Below are 24,998 nucleotides of genomic sequence, written 5' to 3' on the forward strand. Positions count from 1 at the left end.
AAATTCTTATAATTTTTCAAATTGGTTTTAAATGAAGATAGGCTATGAATCTTTTCAAGTAACTCACTTAGATCTTACTGGGCAGGTGGTCCATTTGGGGTGAGGCTCTGGTTTCTCAGGTGTACCTGTGCTCAGGTGTAGAAGGAGGAACAGATAGTTGTGTTTTTGTCTCAGTTATAGTCTACACCACCTTGTTGTAGGTCATGTGTGATGACAACAGAAAGAAACAGTCACAAGCTCTCAGTTGTCTGGCCAGTTTGTTCTGGCCTCTGCCCCAGTTATTCTGGGAATAATGAGTCAAATAAAGACAAAGTGATATAATAAACCACACATATTTCTTCAGTACCAAATCTATGATCAACAAGGATTTGGTTCTTAGGATGGAACGAAACAAAGATGCATGGATGGTACCCTGGTATGTTGCAGATGACATGTAAAATAATCATAAGGCAGTTAATTCTCTCAAAAGGGTTTTGACTAAGGCACAGGAATTAGTGAAGGCAGTATAAATTTATATTTTAAAATTTGAAATATATTTAGAATTTCTTTTGTAATTTCTCAGATTTGCTTGAATTAGTGATGGTTTTCTCTTTTTTTTTATCTCATGATGGTATGTGATTTTTTTTCAGGGGTGTGGGGAGTGCACGAAAGATAAGACAGAGGAAATGTCCAAGAAAACCAGCACTAAACAGTAGTTACAGCAGTAAAAAGAAAACTTTAATTAGGGATTAGTGTAACAAGGAGAGTGAGACATCAAAATAGAATAGACTCAATTGTAAATATAACAAGGAAAAGTGGGGACTTATGGTCAAGGAGCAGAAAGGGGGCTGGGGATCAATGGATGAAAAGTTACTAAGAGGGTAGAGGGTAGGTTGATTCTTGGGAACCTGACTAATAGAATTCTTATTGAAGGCAGGCCAGAGTGAAGTGACATCATCTGGGGAGTGGTAGAGGATGAAGAATCTGATAAGATGTTAAGAGTGACCACATATTGAGGATGGGGATTCCCTCTAAACTGAGGGTGGGATTTTTGCTAAAATTATACTCTATAAAGATGGAGATGGAAGCCCAAGATCTGGCCCGCATCAGCAAAGGGCTCAGGTCACAGGAGCCTGACTAAAGTTTGGTCAAGGAAAAAAGTTTGGTCATAGAGTTTGAACTTCAGAATTAAAATGTGATTTCTGTTTTCTAACTATTCAGAATATATTCTGCCTTCAATTATCTTTATTCTAGTACTGTGGACTTATCCCTCAGAGTATCATGAAGGTCTTCTTCCACGTGTACCATAAATTGTGCATAAATTTAGAGAAGTTTAAATTTGCTATGTGATCTATAGATTACTGGTTTTATGTGAGATCCAATTTATTCAAAAGCTTTTAGAAAAAAGTTGTCATTATAATAGCACCACAAATCCCTATTATCATTAAGTATAGTAGCATGCTATATGTCTCCACAGCATAATGGAATAGAAACTTAGGAAGGAGATAGGGCACCCCCATGGGAGCTCAGAATATTTGACAATAGAAAGTAACTCTGTACATATGGACGAGTCTAATGTAAATCAGCTGCTTATTTTATTCTAGGTTTTCATACCAAATCTAAAGGAATCAGTGTAAAACATTTAACTAAAGGGAATGTTTTATATAACAATAGTAATATAAGTATACTTATATTAGTGGCATAAAGTAAGCTAATTAGTGGCATAAAGTAAGCTAATTCCTCTTAATAAGATATTTCAAAACATATATGTATATTTTTTCCTGGGACTGAGGATTAAACCCAGGGGCATTGTACCTCTAAGCTACACCCCAACCCTATTATTTATTTATTTATTTTTATTTTGAAGCAGGGCCTTGCTAAATTGCCGAGGCTGACCTTGAACCTGTGATCCTGCTGTTTCAGTTTCTGAAGCACTGGGATTACAGGTGTGCACTGCCATGCCTGGCTTCAAATTCTTAAACTTAGAGTAGAGATTAAATTTAGGTCTGTCCCTTTCTTTTGCTTTTGAGAGTTCACATTTTTGTCTCTGTTCTCAAATTTGGAAATTAGACATATACTACGATGTGTTTTAATATAAAAATGTTGTATTAAACACATGTGTTTCCCGAGGAAGAATGAATAGCATAGTACTTGGATGGACTTTTAATATGTGATTTTTTTCTTTTCAGATGGGGGCAGAAGGCATGGAAGGAGGTGCTTCAGGAAATCTCCACTCTCGGAAACTTGTCAGCTTTACGCTGTCAGGTAAGAATGTCATATGCGTGGCATCCAGTTTGAGAGTGTAGTTTCAAAAATAGGAATTGGTACTTCTTTCTGCAGATTCTCATATGTTGTAAAAACTGGTTTCTTTTCATACTTCTTGACATTCAAGTATATATCTTACCATGACAAAACTAGATGATGAATATAAATTCAGAAATTATTTCTTGTACCAAGTTTTCTGATGATAAAAGGATTGTATAACTACATATAATTACTAAAACTCTAACATAACACGTGTTAATTCCACTGAGGAACTTCCATTATTTTAAACAGTTGCACTTACTTGTGATAGAGAAAGAAAGGAAAAGTTTAAAGACTAGGGGAAAAAAAGCCAAGGCATACTTCTTTTTTTCCCTGTAGAAGAATGCATATAAAAATTGGAAAGCAAATACAGCAAGCTTTTTGTTTTCTGTCAGTAAATTATTCTAATTGGCTATATGTCTATCAAATAATCAACAGGCTGCTTTTCTATATGAATTGAATCGAGATACATTCACAGTTTCTGAGTTTGATAATATTAGAGTTTACTACCAAAAATATTCCTTTTTTTGCTAAAGTATTAGTTTATGTAAACTGAAAAATTTTGCACAAAAAATATATGCACATCTATGGTACCTGTGCACTGGGCTGCAATGTTGAAAAAGTGCAGTGTACTTAGGACTTTGTCAGAAACATTTGCAAGCCATTGATTTTAAAAAACGAATCAGCATTTCTAAAGTCGAGAATGCTCTAAGGAAATCAATATTGGAACTGGACTTTTTAAAGAGACAATTGTACTACAGTATGTACAATAAAGTCTAACAGATGTCTGACGCTAGAAGATGTTTTGTTTTCACTTGTCTGTAGATGTAGTGCTTCTGAAATTTAAATTAGATCCACTTTCCCTGACTAGAAAAAAATGCTGTGAATGAAAATAGATGTTCTTAGAAGTGAGATCTTAGAAGCAGACATCTCCACGAGGCATGATTGTCGCACAGGACGGGGTGTGCACATCTGTTCGTCACTGGCCCCGGGGCCTGACCATGCCTGTGGTTTCACCTAATCCTTCTCCAGCCAATGAGGCCACTTCCTATGAAAGCCTTTTTTTTTTCTTTGTTTTGTTTCTTGGTGAATCCCAAAGGTTTTACACTGGCAGACTCTGCTTACATTTAATTAGTAGATAGGTCTTGTTTGGAACTCTTGGAATTAAAAAAAAAAAAAAAGCTGGGTTTTCTAAAGACACACTTGAAAGTATCACCGAATGTTCCACTACTCTCCAACCCCATATCTGCCTGATTTCTGAAAACTTTGTTTGCTTTAGACTTTCATAGTTTAGCAGCAGAGTTGCAGGTAATGAAATCTCTGGTTATTGCAGTGAGCAATTAGCCAACCCCAAAAGCTCAGGAAATGTAGAGTTTGATCATACCATGGTTACTTTTTTTTTTCTTTTGCAGGTCTGGGGATGGAACCCAGGGGAATTAGACCTCTGAGCTACATCCCCTGCCTTATTTTTTAGTCTTTATTTTGAAACTGGGTCTCACTGAGTTGTGGAGGGCCTAAGTAGCTGAGGTTGTCTGTGAACCGCGATCCTCCGGTCTCAGCCTTCCAAATGCTGGGATTACAAGTGTACGCCACCACGCCTAGCTTGGGTTATTTTTTTTAATTGACAAATTAAAATTATTTCGTGACTAATTTTTATCATAAAGGAGGAGAGACAGATAAAAGACAAATTGTGATCAAAGCCATCGTCCAGACAAAATTGAATGCAGCAACCCAAAAGAAGTGTTACAGCTGGCACCACAGAGGAGGGAGAAATAGTTTCTCAAAGCAAGGGAAAAACTACTTTTAAGCAGTTGAAATTTTTAACTTTTATTTTTTAAACAATGGGATAAAAATAAACAGTATTAAAAGATTACAAAAAATAAAAATTAGCAAAACACATTAGTATATACAATGGGTTTGTTGATCTGTATCTTTCTTTCTTTTTTTTTTTTTTTGGTGGTACTGGGGTTCCTGGAAGCCCGTCTATCTCCGGACTACACTCCCAGACCTATTTTATTTTTGGAAACAGGGTCTCCTAAGCCAGCACGGCTGGCTTCGAACCTGCGCGATCCTCCTGTCTCTGCCTCCCAAGCGTGGGGATTACAAGCATGCGCCACGACGCCCGGCCTGTTGATCTGTATCTTTCTGAACATGACACTCATGTAGTAATTTTGACTCCAGAGGGGAAGTTACTTACTCATCATAAAAGAATGACCATCTGTAAATATAGGCCTTTTCCTAAAAAGTAGTAAATATATTTTGGAGCACAGCCAAATGCTTAAGCATTTTTTTTTTCCAACATTCTGCCTTTATTGACATGGAGGCTGATTACCTACTTTACCTATTTTAATTCCTATCATATAATCAGACACTGCCTATACAGAGAAATGGCTAAAAAAATCATGGAAGATGAAAGCAATTCCATAATTCTAATTCTAAGAAAACTAATCTGATTGTTTCATATTGACAGTGGATGGTAATATTTATCTGAGAGCACTGATGCACTGTAGAGTGGCTACCTACAAATATTTTACTCCTGGTTATCTAGGGATAAGTAGGAACACAAATAATTGAACTCCACGGCTAAAGTCAAAATTGCATTTTGACTAATATTTTAAACTTCCTGCAAATAGTGCTGCAAGTAGATATTTAATATGTCATACCTTTGTGATTTCGGGCCCTTCTTTGACCTATAATATGGTGTGGATATCTATGACCAAAAATATATATTTATAAGACAAAAGAGAAAATCAAGAGCAGAAATAAAATGGGTTAGAGGAACTGAATTATCAGTTTATAAATAATTGGTAATTTATCATATTAATGAAAATTTATTTGTACAATGTCTTATTTCTTGTTGTGAAGAGTTTAGTATCAGGATGATCTATCAGTAATGTCTTTCATCATGAGAATCTTCTGATAGTATGCTTTTAGTTCAAGGAAATGTTTTGCATGAATGGCTTGCCTCTGTTGGACTTCCTGGCAGCCATTTCAGTCCGTGTTGCTTCTCACCTCTTGTGAGGAAATCCCATGTTTGGAAGCAGATTTGATATCTAAAATATATCATTCTTTGAGTCAAAGGCATTTGTACTCAAGAAAAGCTAATAAAATAAATGTGTAAATTACATTTTCCTCTCAAACCTATTTTATGCTAAATAACACCCAAAAAGTGAAAACTCATAGCATTAATGATAGCAAAATCAGGCTTTACATTTAATAATGGCTATAGAGTTTATGGAGTGTCAGGAATGGGAACTGTAAGGATAATGAGATTGTAGTAGCTTATCTAAGTGTCTGTCTAGTTACTTACTCATCTCTTCCTTCTCCTGCTGGTTTTCAGATCAATTATCCTACTTTATTTCATGCAGTATTATTAGCATAAAGTCCTCTTGGTTGAATAGTTCAGTGTTTGCTGACATATTAAGTTTTCCCCTCTACTGCCAGGTGCATATTATTAGACAATCCTAGTCTGTTCTTATCACATAAAGCTGGGCAATGTGCTCTTGTGGGCCATCAGTGAGCCCCCTCCAGGGAGCATGCCTTGGAAAATGGGGCTGTGTGGGTGACCCCAGGCCAATTCTATCCTTCTAAGGAAGACCTTCTGCTTCAGGAATAGGTTTGCATGGGATGACCTTGGTGATCTCCACGATTGAAGGTTGCAACACAGGGTCTGTTCCCCAGATGATCTGAGTAATTCAGAGGTTTCCATGTTCAGAATTTCTCTCTGAACCAGAATGTTCAGGACTTCCCAGTCTGATCCTAACCACGTAAGACTACTTTCCAACAGTCTCTTTTTCCAGGAGTTTTCAAGATTTCTTAGCTCCTGTACCGACATTAACCAACTGATATTCTCAGAAAGGCAGTAGGGACCAAGCAGAATCAGATTTCATTCCTCACACTTTTGTGTCTCCTATCACCTGACCATTTACACAAATCAGTTTCTTCACTTAACAGACATCAGCTAGGATTTTTAGCAGTTCATGTAGGATAAAATAACACTTTGATTGTATAAGGTATGAGTATTAAGATACTTTATAGATTATGGAAAAAGTAACTAAAGAATTATTTAAAATAGCAGATGCAATTCATATTTCAGAAACATTTCTGGTCTAATTTTCCCCCTCACATCCATCACACTTATGGAATGTATATGGCATTTGAAATGTGGTATACATGAATGTGTGCTCCAAAGTTTCATCTAGTTAAACTTAGTTCAAACTAATTTCTCTCTAGATATAGATAGATATAGATATAGTTATAGATATAGATATATCTAGTCATATATGTATGTCTAACTCATTTTTTCTTATGAAGAAACATATTTTCCAGTGAACTATTTACTAAGGATTTCTCTCAAGACATTGTCTGAAAGTCTGGTTGCCAGACTACACTACACTATGGAAAAAAGTGGCAAAGATGCATGTGTTAGCATTTAAAGGGCTCCAAGGGAAGAAGGTTTAGGGGGTGTGAGGTGGTGGTAAAGGTTTGGCTTCCTTTTTGCAACTTGTTATGAGATCCGTCTGCTGGAATAACTGCAATAGCCCCTTGCCCTCATTGACCTAAGCAAGCGTAGTGTGAATAACTTTTCTATTGTTTTACCAAATAGTCTGTTTTAACCTCTTGTGTGATTAAACTGTCTTTGATCTACTTGTTCTAATCAGGATATAAAAATCCTTCCTTCTGTCCCCTTTCTCCTCTCTCCTCCTTTCTCTTTCCTCTTTCTCTTTCTCAAGATCTTAGGGCAGTTGGGCTAAAGAAAGGGATGTTCTTCAATCCTGACCCTTATCTTAAGATGTCCATTCAGCCAGGAAAGAAGAGCAGTTTCCCCACCTGTGCCCACCATGGGCAGGAGAGAAGGTCTACCATCATCAGTAACACCACTAATCCAATCTGGCACCGAGAGGTAAGACAATCCTCAGGAGTCTTGTATGTGACTGGATGCCAGCCAGTTTCACTTTTTACCTCTGAACTCTTGCATCCTTGAGCTGTTCATGGTTGTGGGCAATATGGATGAGGGCCTACAGGTTCTACTGTAAAGAGAGTACAACAAGAATGAGTTATTTCCATCTCCTCAAACCCAGGTCTGTGGTAAGACAGGTGGGGGATTCACCTCAAGGGTACAATTTAAGGATCTCCCCAAAGACTTAGTAATCAAAATAAATATCTTAATGAGAAAACATTTTTTTATGTGGTACTGGGAATGGAACCCAGGGAAATTCTATCTCTAAAACAGGATTTTTCTAGGTTGCTGAACTCTTCTTGAACCTGTGATCCTCCTGCCCCAGCCTCCCAAGTACTGAGATTACAGATCTCAGTACCACCACACCCAGCTCAAAGTATTTTTTTGTGTGTGGGTCTGGGGACAGAACCCAGGGGCATTTGACCTCCGAGATAAACCCCCTGCCCTATTTTTTATTCTTTATTTTGAAACAGGGTCTCACTAAGTTGCGGGCAGCCTCACTAAGTAGCTGAGGCTGTCCACGAACCTCGATCCTCCAGTCTCAGCCTCCCGAATGCCGGGATTACAAGCATGCACCATCAAGCCTGGCTTCAAAGTATTTTTTTTTTTTAGTCAAAATGAATGCAAGAAATTAATGGTGAGCAAAATATCAAAATTTTAAATAAGGACAAGATTGGTGACATTGCCTTGTGGTGTCATAGCACAACCTGAAGGCAAGGAAAATTCAGTAATACTTAACCTATTTTTATTTGGTTTCATAATTTGACACAGATTAAAGGGATTTTTCTCCCCAGACTTTGACAAATATTTTATGGGTTTCTGGATTTTCATTCCATGAGCCACTCAAGGAGTGGTCACCCTATGAGAAGGCAGATTGTGTTGATGGTCTTTTAAACACAGCTACATCACGCTACCTGTCATCTTGGTACACCACATCAATGAAGTCAAGCAAAGGATTTTTTCATTAGAATCATGGAAAGTTAAAGGACGAACAAAGAAGCATCATGTTGTTTCTCGTGGAGTGAATGAAGCATGAGCTCCCCCACTATTTCTCAGGAGTCTGAGTTGTTAGAATGTTCTGGGTGAACCCTTACTGGTATAGGAGTTACGCCGTTAATCAGAGTACGCCGTTAATCAGATCATACCTTAAATGATTAATGACAAAAATGTGTTCTAACTATGTTGTGGAAATATTTCATTAGAGAGAGAAAATTCAGGAGATATAAAATCAATTGAGGAAAACATGTCTCGTGGGCAGTTGCTCTGGTTATTTAAATGGGCAAATATTGCCTGTGTTCTTATACCTGACTTTAAAAGTTGCTTATAGTATCATAATGGCAAATAACTCTTAAAGGCCTATCATGTAATCTATCATACTTCAAAGCCTAGAAAACATAAAATATTTCCCAATATACTCTCTAGAAGTTGCATAATTCATATGGTAATAAAGCAAGCAAAAACTTTACTTTTGTAATATTTTGTATTTATGAAATTCTTGAGCATGTCCCCAAGGTTGGGGCTAGGGCTGAGATTATCACCTCTCCATTTTGGTGATTAAGAAACTGAAGCTTAAAGGTTTTATGTGACTAGCTATTCAAGAGGCAGAAGTGGGGCTTAAATTCAGCTTTTTTTTTTTTTGGTGGTCCTGGAGTTCCTGGAAGCCCTTCTCCCTCTGGGCTACACTCCCAGACCTATTTTATACTTTTTTATTTTTGAAAACAGGGTCTCTTAAGCCAGCAGGGCTGGCTTCAAACCAACGCGATCCTCCTGTCTCTGTCTCCCAAGTGCGGGGATTACAAGCGTGCGCCACCACACCTGGCATCAAATTCAGCTTTTTTTATTCTGAGCAAGAGATTTTTCCATAAAGCAGACTGACAAATTGCCTGGCCTTTTGGAGAACTTTAATTGTTATGAATAAATAAACTTCGTGGCGCCTAAATGTCAAGCTGGCTAGCATGATTCACACCACTGTAGTGGCATGGATTCTGTCAGGCAAAAGTGAAATGCTTTAGGTTAGCCTGCCCCTGTGACCTACTGATATCCTTATCTTAAAAAAAGAGAACTTTGTCTACAGACTCTTAACAGTTGCCCTTTGATTATTGAGAATGTTAATAGTCCTGTGTGAATACAAGATTGGCAATAGGTACCAGTATTTCTAGTAATGTGGATTTTATGTCATTAGAATTTAAGTATCATTTCCTATAATGTAAATTTATGCAATACAATTGTCTTTCTTTTGAGTTAACAGGCTATCCATTTTTATTTTCAGAAATACTCCTTTTTTGCACTTCTAACTGATGTCTTGGAAATTGAAATTAAAGACAAATTTGCCAAAAGCCGTCCCATAATCAAGCGTTTCCTGGGGAAACTCACCATTCCAGTCCAGAGGCTACTGGAGCGACAAGCCATAGGGTAAGCCACTCTTATTTTAGGGATCTCATTGAGATTGGTTTGCAGTCACTACTGAAGTGATATTTGATAGTCCTAGAACTCTTCTTACTGATAAAAGTGATAATATAATCCTTTTAAAAGTAAAAGTGCGACGGACGTGGTGGCCCACACTTGTAATCCCAGCATTTGGGAAGCAGAGACTGGAGGATTGCAGTTTGCAGAAAGCCTCAGCTACTTAGCAAGGTGCTTTACAACTCAGTGAGACCCTGTTTCAAAAAATAAAAGACTAAAATATAGGCTGGGTGTCTAGATCAGAGGTACAAGCCTCTAGATTCCATCCCTGGTACTGCAAAAAAAAAAAAAAAGTTAAAGTGCCCTTCATTAAGGTATACACTGAACCAAAAGTACTTTGTTTTAATTATGTACCATTTTATTTTGTTTTTTGGTTTCTGTATCTATTCCAAGATGCACCTACCATTACTACTGATTCAAAGTCAAATATCTTATATCAATTGTGTTTTGAATATATTGAAATATTTCCATAAAACTCTCCCTGAAGTAGAATTCTAGCATCAAGTGGATACTTACCTTATCCTAATCCCATCCAGAGAATCTGTCATTCCCAAGAATCAAAAACAACCTTGTTGGTGATTGAAGCTGTTGTTAACTTACTGTTTTGATTCAGTCTTTTGAAGAACTGAGCTCCCAGAGAATTACCAGTCTTGGATTCCATGGGTACTATAAAGAAGTCCAAAATGGATTCATACAATACAAGAATTATGAGATATTTCTCTATGAGTAGATTAAAAGCATCACAGTGATACAGAGCACTAGCACATCAGCTGTTAGCATACAAATGTATATTTCTGATCAGATTATTGTTTTTCATCAAGTAATTTATATGTCTTTAAAAATGCCATACTTTTAGTAGACTACAACTGTATGAAATAGTTGGAGTTTTATAGGGTACAGTTTTATAGAATAAGCAGAACTTCTTACTAATAATCTATTTTGAGAACATTTGTTTGAATGTAATATTTTTCAGAGTATAGCCTACATTCCTCCCAAAAGTCACATCGCATTCCTATGTTTTATGAATTCTTCTGCTTTCATTAGTGAGAGAATGTCTTAGCTAGTGAGAGCCTTTTTATTTTTCATAATAATACATAATATAGTCTTCACAACTATATGTCATAGTGAGAGTCAGGATGAGACTGGACAAGACCAGCAGAGCTGCTAAGTCCATCGACAGGCACTTGGTAAGGGGAATGTCTCGTCTTCGGGACGGTGTCCTGTACTTACAGGTTGGCTGGTTTAACTGAGCATCTGTCTGTTAAAATTCTTTTCCCCAATTATAGAGTTTCATTTGTTAATCAGTTTATTATATACATATATCTTAGTTATCATATATATGGTGCATATTAAATACGAAGCACTATGTTGGGCTTTGGATAAAGGGAGTAAAATATGAACCTATCCCCTTCTCTATAGTTCTTCTTATGTATTCCCTAGTTTAAAACTATCACATTTATAAATCTTCCCCATTAACACTGACACTTTACTTTTATTTGTTGAGAAGGAGGGGAGTAGAATTAATTTTTAACTTCTTAGTACGTGTAATTTTATTTTATTTTATTTTTTATTTTATTTTATTTTTTTGGTGGTACTGGGGGTGGAACCCAGGGGTGTTTCTACCTCCAGGTTATACTCCCAGACCTATTTTTTATTTTATTTGGAAACAGGGTCTCACTAAGTGGCTGAGAGCCTCACTAAGTAGCTGAGGCTGTCTTCGAACCTGTGCGATCCTCCTGTCTCAGCCTCCCAAGGGCTGGGATTACAAGTGTGCGCCACCACACCCGGCTCAGTATGTGTAATTTTAAACAGCAACTACTACTTAGGACTGTACTGAGGAGATAGTTAGGGAGATTAACACCAAATAGCCTATTTGAAGCTCTGCAAATGTTAGGCAGAGGCATTGAGTTTTATTTCTAATGTGGCCGTTAGAGGGCAGTGTGAGAGCAGAGATGATATAATTTGATACTATTTTCCTTAACTAAGATAAAATCCTATTTGACTCAAAATAAAATTGCTTACATTCAAGCAAATGAAGTAATTGCATTTGACTTTGATAAAAAAAAAACATGAAATTGAAACAGACAGACAATTCCATCCTGCAGTCTAAGCCTGAAGCCAGGGTGAGGCTAAAACTGGGCAGGCCAGTGTGGTCCCCTGCAGCACCAGGTGGGGGCATGACCTTTCCCCATAGTGGCACATTTGGCTTTTCTAATCATCCCATCAGCATCACTCATAAGCCTCCCTGAGAACCAGTGGTAGCCCAGGCTTCTCAGCTGCGAGGGCTAACAGGTTCAGACCCTTCCTTTGCAGGTGAGGGAGAAGAGGCTGGTGGGCACCCTAGGCGTAGCTCACACAGCTGGGGCTGCTTTCTGTGCATAGCTCATTCCTCTGTCTCCATCCTGCTCTCTCTCCAAATAGTTTTCCTTATAAGATTTCCTTTTATCCTTGGGTTTTATCCAAGGCACTGTATAAAGTGCCTTGTACCTGTATTTTCTTACGAGTTTGAAAGTTTCAAGGGGAAAATTATGGGATTTAGGGGGAACTTGTGGCTGAACCCAGTGTAGAAAGGATGAAAGAACCATTTTTCTTTGTGCAGGGATCAAATGCTCAGCTACAGCCTCGGCCGAAGGCTCCCAGCTGACCATGTGAGTGGGTACCTCCAGTTTAAAGTGGAAGTCACATCTTCTGTTCATGAAGGTGAGATGTCTGTGTGAATACATAAACACTTGTTAAATATGGCTCAGTTGGCAGTTTCTGTTTGAATAGACTTGAATCTGCATCCTGTTCTGAAAGTCAGATTATCTGCTGAAGTTTCAAAGCAGATAGGAAAGCCTGTTTATCAAAATTGTACCCCATTAAGATGTATGACGACAATGCACCAATTAAAAAAATAAATAAATAATTAAAAAAACCCTTTTAGGTAACACCTGCATTTTGAAACTGGGCAGAAGAATTTCCAGCAGGAACTAGCATAGATGCCTCAAATGCAGAGCTCACTGGCAGTATACTCAGGTAGCAGAGAGCGCTGAATCTCAGCAAGTCAGTGGTCCCCTCATGAGACTTTGTGGACCAAAATATCCCCAATGGTGCATGCATATGCGAATGTATCCATTTGAATCTCACTATGATGTATAAACAGAATATACCAATAAAGGTATATAAAATGGGCTTCAGGGAGATAAAAGAATTCTTTGAACTGATTGGTCTCAAGGCCACAGATCATTGAAAGTTCATTTACTATTTCTAGTTCTATTTTTTTTTAACAATTGCTGTTTTCTCAATCAGATACGTCTCCAGAAGCTGTTGGCACCATACTCGGAGTGAATACCGTGAATGGAGACCTGGGAAGCCCTTCTGATGACGAGGACATGCCGGGGAGCCATCACGACAGCACAGTTTGTGCTAATGGGCCCATGTCTGAGGACAGTACTGCTGAAGGGACACCTAAACATTCTTTCAGGACTAGTTCTACCCTGGAAATAGACACAGAGGATTTAACCTCTACTTCTTCAAGGACCTCTCCTCCCAGGGGCCGTCAGGATTCACTCAATGATTATTTAGATGCTATCGAACACAACGGCCCTGCCAGGCCAGGGACCTCCACCTCCTCTGAGAGGCCCATGGGAGCCTCTCCAAAACTAAGGAGTAGTTTTCCCACTGATACAAGACTCAACGCAATGCTTCACATCGACTCCGATGAAGAAGACCATGAGTTCCAGCAGGACCTGGCTTATCCATCTTCCTTGGAGGAGGATGGAGGGTTGATAATGTTTAGTGGGACCTCAAGAACTGATGACGGGAGCCTGACATCTCAGACAAAGCCAGAGGACGAAAACCCAATTGAGAATGAGGAGGCCTCCACGCTGGAAGCTGCCTCCCTTGAGGATAAGCCAGAGAATGTTCCAGAGCTTGCAGATGGCTCCTTGCCCTCAGGCCCAGCCCCAGATGAAAACGAAACTGGTGCAGAGCCTCAGCCCAGCGCTGACCAGCCCAGCACTGAGTTGTGTGGCTCTCAGGAGGTGGAGCAGCCCACCAGTGGGGCGGACACCGGGACTTCCGACGCGTCAGGAGGAAGCCGGAGAGCCATCAGTGAGACCGAGTCCCTGGATCAGGGGTCTGAGCCATCCCAGGTGTCCTCTGAAACGGAGCCCAGCGATCCTGCAAGGACAGAGAGTGTGAGCGAAGCCAGCACCAGGCCCGAGGGGGAGAGTGACCTGGAAGGAGCCGACAGCTCCTGCAATGAGAGTGTGACCACGCAGCTGTCCTCAGTGGACACGCGGTGCTCATCCCTCGAGAGCGCGCGCTTTCCCGAAACCCCGGCCTTTTCTTCTCAGGAAGAGGAGGATGTGGCCTGTGCAGCAGAGCCCACCAGCAGTGGCCCCGCAGAGGGGCCGCAGGACCCCACGTGCGCTCTGGGTGCTTTACCTGCAGTGCAGGTGCCCAGTGGGGAGGATGAAGGGCCAGGGCCAGGGCCAGAATCCGCCACCCTGCCGGACCAGGAGGAGCAGGGGGAGGTCTGGCAGAGGAGAGGGAGCCTGGAGGGAGCTGCTGCCTCAGCCGCTACTGAGAGCCGGCCCCAAGAAGAGGCAGATGCTGGAGATGCGCTGGGCACTTGCGAAGGGGCCACTGCCCAGGAGGAGGGCGCCACTGGAGGTAGGGTGTGGGAGAAAGCACAGCTGCTCAGAGAGAAGTTGGATAGTCATACTGAAGTCGCATATTACCTGAATTTCTCACCTTGGGATTCAGCGGACAGCAAAAGGAGGAAGAAGGGGAGAGGGGCAAGATTGCAGACAGGGCCAGAAAGAGATGGGAATAGCCAGCAAATCAAAGAACCCCGAAGCCCTTCCTCTAGCTCAGGCCTCCTCTTGCAGAGCTGGAGCAGTTGTGGGACCTAAACAGTCACAAAGTGGTGGAGTAGCATGCAGGTTGCCCTGAGTTCAAATTCAGGGCTTAAAAAAAATTATTGAATGAATCTTCTACTGCTGAAATCAGAGATCTTACAAACAGTAGTCTTCAAAGTTAAGTAACGAGTCTCCCCTGAGACCTGAGTCTCTAGATAACAAAAGCAAGCAGGGACTGCAGTGTAATCTGTAGAGGATTAAGGACACCTGAAGCCACAGCCCTGCATAAAACCTCAGAAGGCTCCTGTGCCCTTTGCATGACTGTTTCTGTCTTCCACAGCACAAGAAATGTCACCGAGTTAGGTGATGCTTTCTAACACTTGAAGGATAAGCTGTTTTGGCATCTGAAGATACAAATTTACACATAAAAGTCGTGTCCAATCTCAGTGAATGTGGCTCTATAGAATGATCCCTTGAAATTGCTTTATTAGCGGTTCATTAAGAAGAAGGTTAATTTCATAATCCTCAATATAATGGACTCAGAAATAGGCATGATTTGCTTATTCTCCAATTTATTTTTCTCCCTAAATCATCCCCTTCTTTTCCTGTTCCTCCTATTTTGTTTTGTTTCCTCCATTATCTTGGGGCCTCCATGTGACCCTGAAGCCTTAGTGTGTGAGCTGTGCAGAGATGGGGGAGGAGGAGCAGGAAGGGGAGGGCTGCATGCAGAGGACATCTCTCTAGGGAGGCATCCTGTGGGCTCTCACCTCCTATTTATTCTCTTCTTTTGTTTCTGGGTCCTTATATGGGAAATGAGGCTAAAGAGAGCAAAGATTTCAGCCTCCAGACTTCAGGATTGGTATTGGATGTGTGTGTGTGTGTGTGTGTGTGTGTGTGTGTTGTTTTTTATATGTGTATGTATTTATATATAAATAAATAAGTATATATGCATATATACATATATATATATAGAGAGAGAGACACTGAAAGAGAAATCAATACCTGGGTAACTATGTATTTTTACTCCTAGGTTCTCAAGCCAATGGCCACCAGCCCTTGCGGTCCCTACCTTCAGTGCGCCAGGATGTCAGCCGGTACCAGAGGGTGGACGAGGCTCTCCCACCAAGTGAGCAGCTGTTGGCCAAAGAGCCCACCTTAATCACAGGGTGCAAGGGTGACAGGCAGACCTGGTGCATGGGTCCTGGTGATGAAGGAGTCTGAGGCTTCCACTTGACAGGATGAATGTAGTCTGCAAAGTACTGCACCCATGACTCCTCTCTGGCACTATTCTGCTGAAGGCAAGGGCAGCTGGGGAGGAAACAGACATCGTGCTGCCTGTGGAGTAAATACTGTATTCATGGAAGTGGATCCAGATATTTTGGCAAATTGAGCACATACAGATTTTTTTTTTTTTTTTTTTTGGTGGTACTGGGGTTCCTGGAAGCCCTTCTACCTCCGGGCTACACTCCCAGACCTATTTTATTTTTGGAAACAGGGTCTCTTATGCCAGCGCGGCTAGCGTCGAACCTGCACGATCCTCCTGTCTCTGCCTCCCAAGCATGGGGATTACAAGCGTGCGCCACCACACCCGGCGCAGCACATACAGAATTTTTAAAAAATTGTTCCTAATAGCAGCATGAATTTTTCATTCAGTTAGCAGACAAATTGATACAATTTTTTTAGAAAAAACTTGCTCTGTGTAATATACTCCCTCCCCCCCCCAACTTCCACCATTTAAAATAATTAAGTGCAAAGTTCTGACTTTTTCCCCCTTAGAGATAATGCAGAGGACTGTTATTAATTTCTGGAACTAGCCTACTGTTTTTAGGAAGCATGATAATTATCTGGGGATTTGAAAATTGTTTCATTTCTTCCAGTTTCAGAAAAACACTTTGTACTTAAAAGAGAGATGGTGGGGGATTCGAGATGCTGGGAAGAGTTTCATAGCTTGCATTCAAAGGCATGAGCATAATGCAGACAAAAGTTAACACCATTTAAATTTTTGGAATCTCTTAGAGCCATGTTGCTTTGTGAAAGCAGGGCATGTTGACGAGTAATTATACAGCTCAGTAAGCATCACTTTTAAGAAAACATCAGAAGCTATACCCTTTTGTTCCCCTTTCTTATTTACCCGCCTCTCTCTCTACTTAACCCACTTTATACATGATCCTGGGGCCTTGGACTCTCTGTATTTTGAAAATGGTGGGATATAAGAAAGGAGGGCATGCATTTAAAGGGCTGGAGTCCTGAGTGGTTAGTTTGGGTGAGAGTCGACAAAAATAGCTGAATAGTACTGTGGAGTTTCACAGTAATTGACTTGATCCTTTTGAAAATCTGTTCGTACAGATCCTTCCCTTGTTCATACACTTGGATAACTAAGGGCTGTTATGTATTAGAAACATGCTTTAAGCAGTTTAAAAAAAACAAGAGGTTAATTAACATGAGGTTAATTAACTCTGTCATTTGAAGCAGGTGGAAGGACAAGGGAGAAAACTTCCTTATTGTTTGCCTTTAGACAAAAAATTAGAGTCAGGAAGGAGGCATATTTCTGGAAGATATGTAGGTATAATTGGAGCAAATGCTGGGAATATCTGGGGAGAGGTCTGGGCGGGCTTCACTTGTATGTTTCCATGGATGGGTAGTAACTAGGGTTTCTGGAGCTGGAGGAGGAGGCATTGACATTGCACAAGTGCGTGGATAAATGGCATCCTCCTAGACATCCCCAACTCGCGCTATTATTTGTTGGATATCATTTCAGTCTTTAGACTTAGTTATTCTATAAAGACGGGTACTTGCTGAAATTATAAGCACTGCTGGTCATCTCCTAGGGCATTCCTTGAAACACTGCTAATTATATTACACAGATAAAATTCATTTTGGGGATTCTTCTTTACAAATAATTGGCAATTCACTTCAATAAGCCAATATATCCCAAAGTAAAAGCAGTTTAGCAGTATATCCTACTTAATGAGTAGCTGGTGAATAGGTGGAAAAACCTTGAGACGTGTTCCTTCAGGTGCAGTGGTTTCAGTGGTGCTGCTGGGAGCCACCCCATAATGGACATTAGGAGTGTGTTGGCTGTCTTTCTCTAGAATAGTATTTGAGAGGAGTTGCTGGTTGATATTTAGTGTTACTAAATGCCAAACATCCTGCAAGGATAGGACAGTCTGAAAACAACAAGGAATGGTCCCACACAAAGTTTTAAAAGTAAGTCCACTGGGAAATATGGCTTAGTACTAATTTACTTAATATTCAACAAATGACAGTTTTGGTAAAAACATAACTCTCTCTCTCTCTCTCTCTCTATATATATATATATATATACATATACATATATATATATATATATATATATATATATACATACACACACACACACACACACATATAATTTTTTTGGTGGTACTGGGGTTCCTGGAAACCCTTCTACCTCTGGGCTACACTCCCAGACCTATTTTTATACTTTTTTATTTGGAAACAGGGTCTCTTAAGCCAGCACAGCTGGCTTTGAACCTGTGAGATCCTCCTGTCTCTACCTCCCAAGAGCGGGGATTACAAGCGTGTGCCACCACGCCCAGCTAGATATTTTTTATTAAGAAAAACTTCAGAACTGAAGATATCTTCCTCTAAAAATGACACTAAATACACACACACACACACACACACACACACACACGGAAAAAAGTTGCAGAATTGAGGATCTATATGATTAGGTGTAGGTTCTAGGCTAGGGTCTGAGTGTAACTGATCCCTGTTGAGCTCTGGCCCATTCCCATGTGCATGCGTCTCATCCTTCTAATGGTCTGTTTTGTCCCTTGGCTACCCCTACTAGTTGTTCTTCCCACCCCACTGACTTTCTGCCTTCCCTGTCTACCCAGGCATCTGCTGCCATCTCAGACTGTGCTGTGGTTGTACAGCTGTGGCTCCTGCAGCTCAGCCGAGAGGCATGGTGTGGAGGGTGCAGACTGGTCCATCGCTAAATGACCTAGCTGAATTATTTTAAGGCTAACAGTTGTCCTTTTATAAAAGGACTGCTTGTTATAATGCCTCAAATTTGTGTCATGCTTTACACTTTATAGAGCACTTTCCTGGCTTTTCTTCATTTTTGTTGTTGTTCTAAGAACTTTGTGAGGTAGATGAAGCAGATCTTATCTGCAACTTACAGATTGATGCATAGGAGTCTTCTTTTTCTTTTGTAGATGAAGCCTGGATGAATTAAGAACTTATTTAAGGATCCCATGATATTAAAGCTGAGACAGAGTCTTAACATCCCTTGTGTATCAGGCAGTCTGAAGGGAAAGGACTATTTTGTGGATAGATGCGAAAATTGAGAAAGTTTGCATAGGGGCAGAGGGGAGGTTTAGATGGTGGTATTTTATTTATTGGGCATGAGAAATTCATCAAATCAAAAGGTTTAAGGGTTTTGCTGAAACTTCATTTTATAGTGTCATGCTTTGGGTTCAGACCAAGGAAGGCTCAGAAAGTGCTCATCTTCCTTCTGAGATGGCTCCTGGGGAGGCCCCTCACCTATGAAAGTGATTGCGGAGTATGTGACCCCATGTCAGGTGACCCAGACAGTTTTATCCTGTTCAGCATCTGTGTCAGGCTGATGTAGATGAGCAGCACCTTTTCCTTTCTGTGTAGGTCACTGTCCTCATGCTGTCAGGACAAGCCCCCAAACTGATTCTTTTTTTCCTTTGCACTCACCATTATTGATGTTGCTGCTGTTATTTTACTTCTTTTCCCATTTTAAAGTGTTTTCATACTAGCATAGAGTGGGGAAACAGTTTAGCAAACTTATGCTTCCCTTTGAAGATTTAAAAACCCAACTAAGGGAACAAGGAACACTGGTATTCCTTGCCTGATTGCTTCTTCCAGCTGCATTTCTCCTGCTTTAGGATCAGGGAACAGATCTAGTGCCAACTACTCAGGTATGACAGTGATCTACCAATGGGTTTTTAGAATCTTACTCTTGCCCTAGGCTGTGAACAAATACTGTGACCTTGTTGGCCATGTACCTCCAATCACTGGCTGAGAGATGTTCCAATGATTCATAGAGAGTAAGAAGCTGCGGGCCTTGGAGGAGACGCGGCACCATTGGGAGCCTTCCAAGAAGCATCTTGGACTCACATATGCACTGAGCACCTTATTAAGAGTCATTGATGGTGCTGACAGCTAGAGGCAGCTCAGGGCTGAAGCCTAATACAAGATTATTAACAAGACAATTTTGTTCTTTATAGCATTAAGAGAAGAAACAAAAAGAGTGGCCAGTGCAACCCCCTCTGAAAATAACTTTTATTTTTCTCTTATTGACTCCTGTGTAATTACAGCCTAACTCATTCCTGCCCTGGAGAAAATGTGGAATTTTTGTATAACTCTTTTCCCCCCAAAAGGATAGTATTTTGAGAATAGAAATGAATTCAGGATAAATAGTCTAGATTAGTAAATTCTGGTAAGATCACAGGATACTTGCCATAGCAAAGTTTATATTATTTATAAGTACAACTGATAGGCCTGGAAAAATATAGGGAGGCATTTATCATTTCTTTGTGGCTGTGGACTTTCATAATTAAAGAATCCTTCAAAACAAAGGCCAGAAAGTAGGCAGTGAATCTGAAAAGTATGATTAATCCTTGAATTTCTAGTCTATTTACAGCTAGGAACTCTGATTCACTAGAGCTTAAAATTGAGTTGTAATCAAAAAGCTACTTTTTAAAACATTGAAAATTGAAAAATAAAGAGCACAATGTGAAGCTATTTGAGCATTTAAATTTTTTTTTCAAATCAAGTATGACAGAAAAAAGTACATTCTCAAATTTTAGCATATCTAGGAATCACTGGCAAGGTTGTTAAAAATGGTGATAAATGCCAGGTGTAGTGGTATATGCCTGTAATCTCAGTACTTGGGAGCTGAGACACCTAGTGAGGCCCTCACAAAATTAGTGAGACCCTGATTGGAAATAAAAAATAAAAATGTCAGCCGGGCGTGGTGGCACACACTTGTAATCCCCGCGCTTGGGAGGTGGAGACAGGAGGATCGCACAGGTTCGAAACCAGCTGCGCTGGCGTAAGAGACCCTGTTTCAAAAATATAAAATAGGTCTGGGAGTGTAGCCCGGAGGTAGAAGGGCTTCCAGGAACCCCAGTACCACAAAACAAACAAACAAACAAACAAACAAATAAATAAATAAATAAATATGTCTAGAGTCATACCTTGGAGGTATAATGCTCCTGGGTTCAGCCTTCCCCTCCTCTGCCCCGTACCACCAAAAAAATAATAATAATAATAAATAAAAAAACTGAAGATAACTGAGTCTTCTGGCTCTGAAAACTGGGACATGTCATAGGAATCTGCATTTTTATTTTATCTCAAAATGATGCTGGGACATGTTTTCCAAGTCTCTCATGCCTTGAGAGTCATTTATCTAGGTAGTAGGCTTCAAACTCTATTATTGTCATGAATTTATTTTTTTCTTTTTCTCTTTTGTCTTTTCTCTTTTCTTTTCTTTTTGTTTTTTTTTTTTTTTGTTTTGTTTTGTTTTGTTTTTGGTGATAATGGGATTGAACCCAGGGACATTCTACCTGTAAGCTACATCCCTAGCCCATTTTGTTTATTATTTCTTTTACTTTTAGAAACAGGGTCTCACTAGGTTACTGAGGGTCTCCCTAAATTGCTGAGGCTGTCCTCGAACCTGCTCTTCTCCTATCTCAGTCTCCCTGGTACTGGAATGACCATGCCCAGCTATGCCATTCATTTCTTTACGTAAATGAATCTTATATGGACACCAAGGTCCACCATGGATCAAACTGGAGCTTCCATGGCGAAAGTGGAGTTGATGGGCGGCTCCAGAGTCCCATCCTCAGGATTCCAAAGACCCTGCCCCTCTAAGACTCAATTAATTAGAGTTTAGTTTGCAAGTCTAGCCCATACATAAGATCTGTGAGATACTAGTGTGTTGCCAGGTACTTAATGAATCCAATATAATAAATGTGCATTGTTTTATAGATTTTTAGAATTTTAGAATTGGCAGAGGCCTTAAAAAATGTTCAACCCTGCACTGTAAATTTCAAAAACTCTGGACCACAGAGGTGCAGCGACTTTTTGAAGTTCACGAAGCAAAAGTGTGAGAGGCCGCGTGGCCAGAAACCAGCCCTTCTGTCTGTCAGTTTGGTGTGTCCCCTCCACCCCACCCACACACAACAGTGCATCGCTCTGAGTTTCAATGTACTCTGACTGTATATTTTACAAAGTGGCAGGTAAAGAAAGTAAGTGCTAAGATCTCGGTCTTCTAATTCTGTGTATTGGAACTTAGCATCATCTATCTGAAAGAAACTTTGATGCTGTAAAATGAGATCGCCTATGCTTTCTTATACTAGATACTAGAGTAATTTTAACTGTGGTAGATGTGACATTGGCCGAATCTTCCTGCACACATCTTTATCATCTTTGCCTGGATGAAAGGGTAGTGACCACTTGGGTATGAATGGATACATAGTTCCTCAGTAAGCCAACACCATAAAAGTCTTTACTTATCCTGTGCCAAATATCCACTTGATGTCAGCAAATTAGAATTTCCCTTTCTTGGGACTTAAGTAACAATGTCAATTTGAAGATATATTTGATAGGGATAGTCTTAATGTTCATTATCCTATATTCTTAGAAAGCACGTTTTTGATCCTATTTTCTTATTCTTATTGCACATGGAAATGTCTTTATTGAACTACAAATTAGGTTTAATTCTGGCCTTTTTAGAAGGTGAATACAACAATCATTATTTTATGCCATTATGTTATTTTAAGCCATTTGCTCATTTATTCTGTGCTCTGTACAATGGACAGAGGTGAGTATGTTTGGCGATCCTTCTCTCAACTGCCTGTTCTGTAACCCCTGTGGCCATTAAACATGCCAAATACACATCTCACTGGAAAAATTCTTAGTTCCAAGAAAAAAAAATCCATCTTTATTTAAAAAAAAAACTCCTTTTGTCAGAAAGTGGAAACTATGCAATGATGTATTTTCTTTTCTGCTTACCAGAAAATTTAGAGCGAAAGTTTAGTAATAACCTTATCTTAGAAGCTTGGTAGCATTTCTTTCTGCTTCCTTTAGTTAGTTTCTGTTCTTTGTTTTTGTTTTGCTTTTTTTTCTCTCTGATCTATGATACTTTTAAAAACTAGAGCTACTGCCAGGCGTGGTGGCACACGCTTGTAATCCCCGCGCTTGGGAGGTAGAGACAGGATCGTGCAGGTTCGAAGCCAGCCGCACGCGCTGGCTTAGGAGACCCTGTTTCCAAATAAAAATGTAAAAAATAGGTCTGGGAGTGTAGCCCGGAGGTAGAAGGGCTTCCAGGAACCCCAGTACCACCAAAAAAAAAAAAAAAAAAAAAAAAAAAAACCACCAAAAAAAAAAAAAAAAACTAGAGCTACTGCAAACATTCTTGGGAGAAAGAATGCCCATTTGTTTTTCTGAGCATTTGACTTGACATATAGAATGTGCTTAAATTATCTTGACTCTAATGAGACAGAAATGAGATGGGAATTACTGGTTCTCAAAATCTTTGTGATGGAAGGTATGTAAGGAACAGAATAAAATGATAGTCTAGATCAAAGGGTTTGGGGTAATGGTTCTTGAATATACTTTCAGGCACTTTTGTCAGGGAAGCACAGGCTGATAAGGAGGGTTTAGAAGTATCCTGTTGATGAGATTGTAGCCATACCCAAGGAATTTATATTTGACAGGCTGGTTCATTGTGAGTCTGTGAAGCCTTGGACTGAGAGTGGCATTGAGCTGATGTTGTGTATGGTGATTTTCCTTGGCCCAATTTTCCTTTCTCTTGCCAACTGTCATAACTGACAGTGTGCTGAGATCAACAGAAGATAACTTTCCACTCCCAGCTGAGGTATCAGCTCTCAGTAATGTTCTGGTGCAGGCTAGGCTCTATCATGCAGGTCTTTTTGACCCTAAAGACTTTGGTTGGAATATCTGCTCCAACCAGTACTACAGTAGGTCAGGAGAATGTATGTTTCTCTCCCGGCCTCTGGATTTAGACCCCTGGTGTCTATTTATAAGCCAGGTGACCACATAGGGAGTTTTGAGATAATTAAGCTGCTCTGGGGAAAAGAGGTTATTAATGTCAAGAAATAACTCACATTAACATATAAATAAAAAGAACATTCCTGGTTCAAAAACGGATCAAATAGATCTGTGATATTTTCATGTTTTCTGTATTAATTACTCTTTCTAGCTATGATAAGTTCAAAAAGTTTGCCTTTTGAAAAGATCAGCTCATATTCTGTGCATTTGAAGAGGGGAACAGCCTTCTAGAGGCTGTCTGGCTTCGAAGACCAGGCTTCTCTCTTTTTACTAAACATGCTCTTATATATTTGTTTACAGAGACTAACACACCGTGGTTGCATAACATATAATTAAATAACCTTTAAAAACTTGATTGTATTTGAGGTTGGAGGGAATAAATGGTCCTTGCTCTGAAAACGTATTCATCTTTGGGAAAGGGCAGATTGAAGTAGGTAGATAATGATACTGTTTGATCATTAGGCTAGCATTAATTAATAAGTAGCATTAATTAGCTACTTTTCTTCTGAAGACTAAATTCACAACAGTTGTATGTAAATATGTTTAAGAAAGTTTCCAGTTCTGAGTCTTTAATTTACCCTGGAAAAAAATAAACAGAAAAATCAGGGTTTGGTAAAAATAAACATCAATACCAATTTTGATGTGACTTATCTAGACTATTGTGACACTAACTATTTGTATTGTTAAAACACTAGTGTGTTTTAACTCACGTGTGAAGGTTGAGCATTGTGAGCAGTTTTGTAAAGATTTTGCACATTTAAAAATTCTTTAAGAGACTGGCATTGCACCTGCAGCATAGGCTTAATAACCAGTAACAACAAGAGTTTAAGTGGACTGGGAAGAAGTGCAGAATTATCCAGTGAGATATATGTCATTAGCCCCAAATTATAGCATGTCAGAGAGAGAAAACTTGTGCTGAAATTAATGAGCCACATTACTGGTCCCAGCTCCTCCTCCTAATCCCTCTTGGTGCCTTACTGCTGTTTAGACTGGGAGGCGCGCATCGACAGCCACGGCCGGATCTTCTACGTGGATCACGTAAATAGAACCACAACGTGGCAGCGGCCCACAGCTCCCCCGGCCCCACAGGTGCTGCAGAGGTCTAACTCCATACAGCAAATGGAGCAGCTGAATCGGCGGTGAGGACGGGCGTTTTGCTCTTACTGTTCTGTTTTGTGGTTGGGCTTTCACATGGAGCAAAGTGAAAGACGCTGCTGACTCTTTCATCTCTGGGCGGCCTGGTTTTAAGGCGTAGTTGTCACTTGTCTGGATTCGTAAACTTCACTGAACTTCTTTTGGTGAAAAACAAAACAATACACATACATACCTTATTTGGACACTAACGGGGGAAATGAATT

At 40.0% G+C, this 24,998-nt stretch overlaps 1 protein-coding gene across 1 annotated transcript in view; it reads left to right on the forward strand.

Annotated features, from left to right (window-relative positions):
- The window catches only part of HECW2 (HECT, C2 and WW domain containing E3 ubiquitin protein ligase 2), a gene marked incomplete at both ends in the record, with an annotated part of 238,319 nt that overhangs the window by 100,862 nt on the left and 112,459 nt on the right, over positions 1 to 24,998 (forward strand). Inside the window, 7 exons of the mRNA XM_080690058.1 lie at positions 2,169 to 2,244; positions 7,017 to 7,186; positions 9,513 to 9,655; positions 12,306 to 12,406; positions 12,995 to 14,362; positions 15,581 to 15,676; positions 24,629 to 24,779. Of these exons, the coding sequence (XP_080546184.1) occupies positions 2,169 to 2,244; positions 7,017 to 7,186; positions 9,513 to 9,655; positions 12,306 to 12,406; positions 12,995 to 14,362; positions 15,581 to 15,676; positions 24,629 to 24,779 (2,105 nt within the window). The remainder of the gene's footprint in view (positions 1 to 2,168; positions 2,245 to 7,016; positions 7,187 to 9,512; positions 9,656 to 12,305; positions 12,407 to 12,994; positions 14,363 to 15,580; positions 15,677 to 24,628; positions 24,780 to 24,998) is intronic.

The sequence above is a fragment of the Muscardinus avellanarius genome, assembly GCF_963383645.1.
Source record: "Muscardinus avellanarius genome assembly, chromosome: 2".
Lineage (NCBI taxonomy): Eukaryota > Metazoa > Chordata > Mammalia > Rodentia > Gliridae > Muscardinus > Muscardinus avellanarius.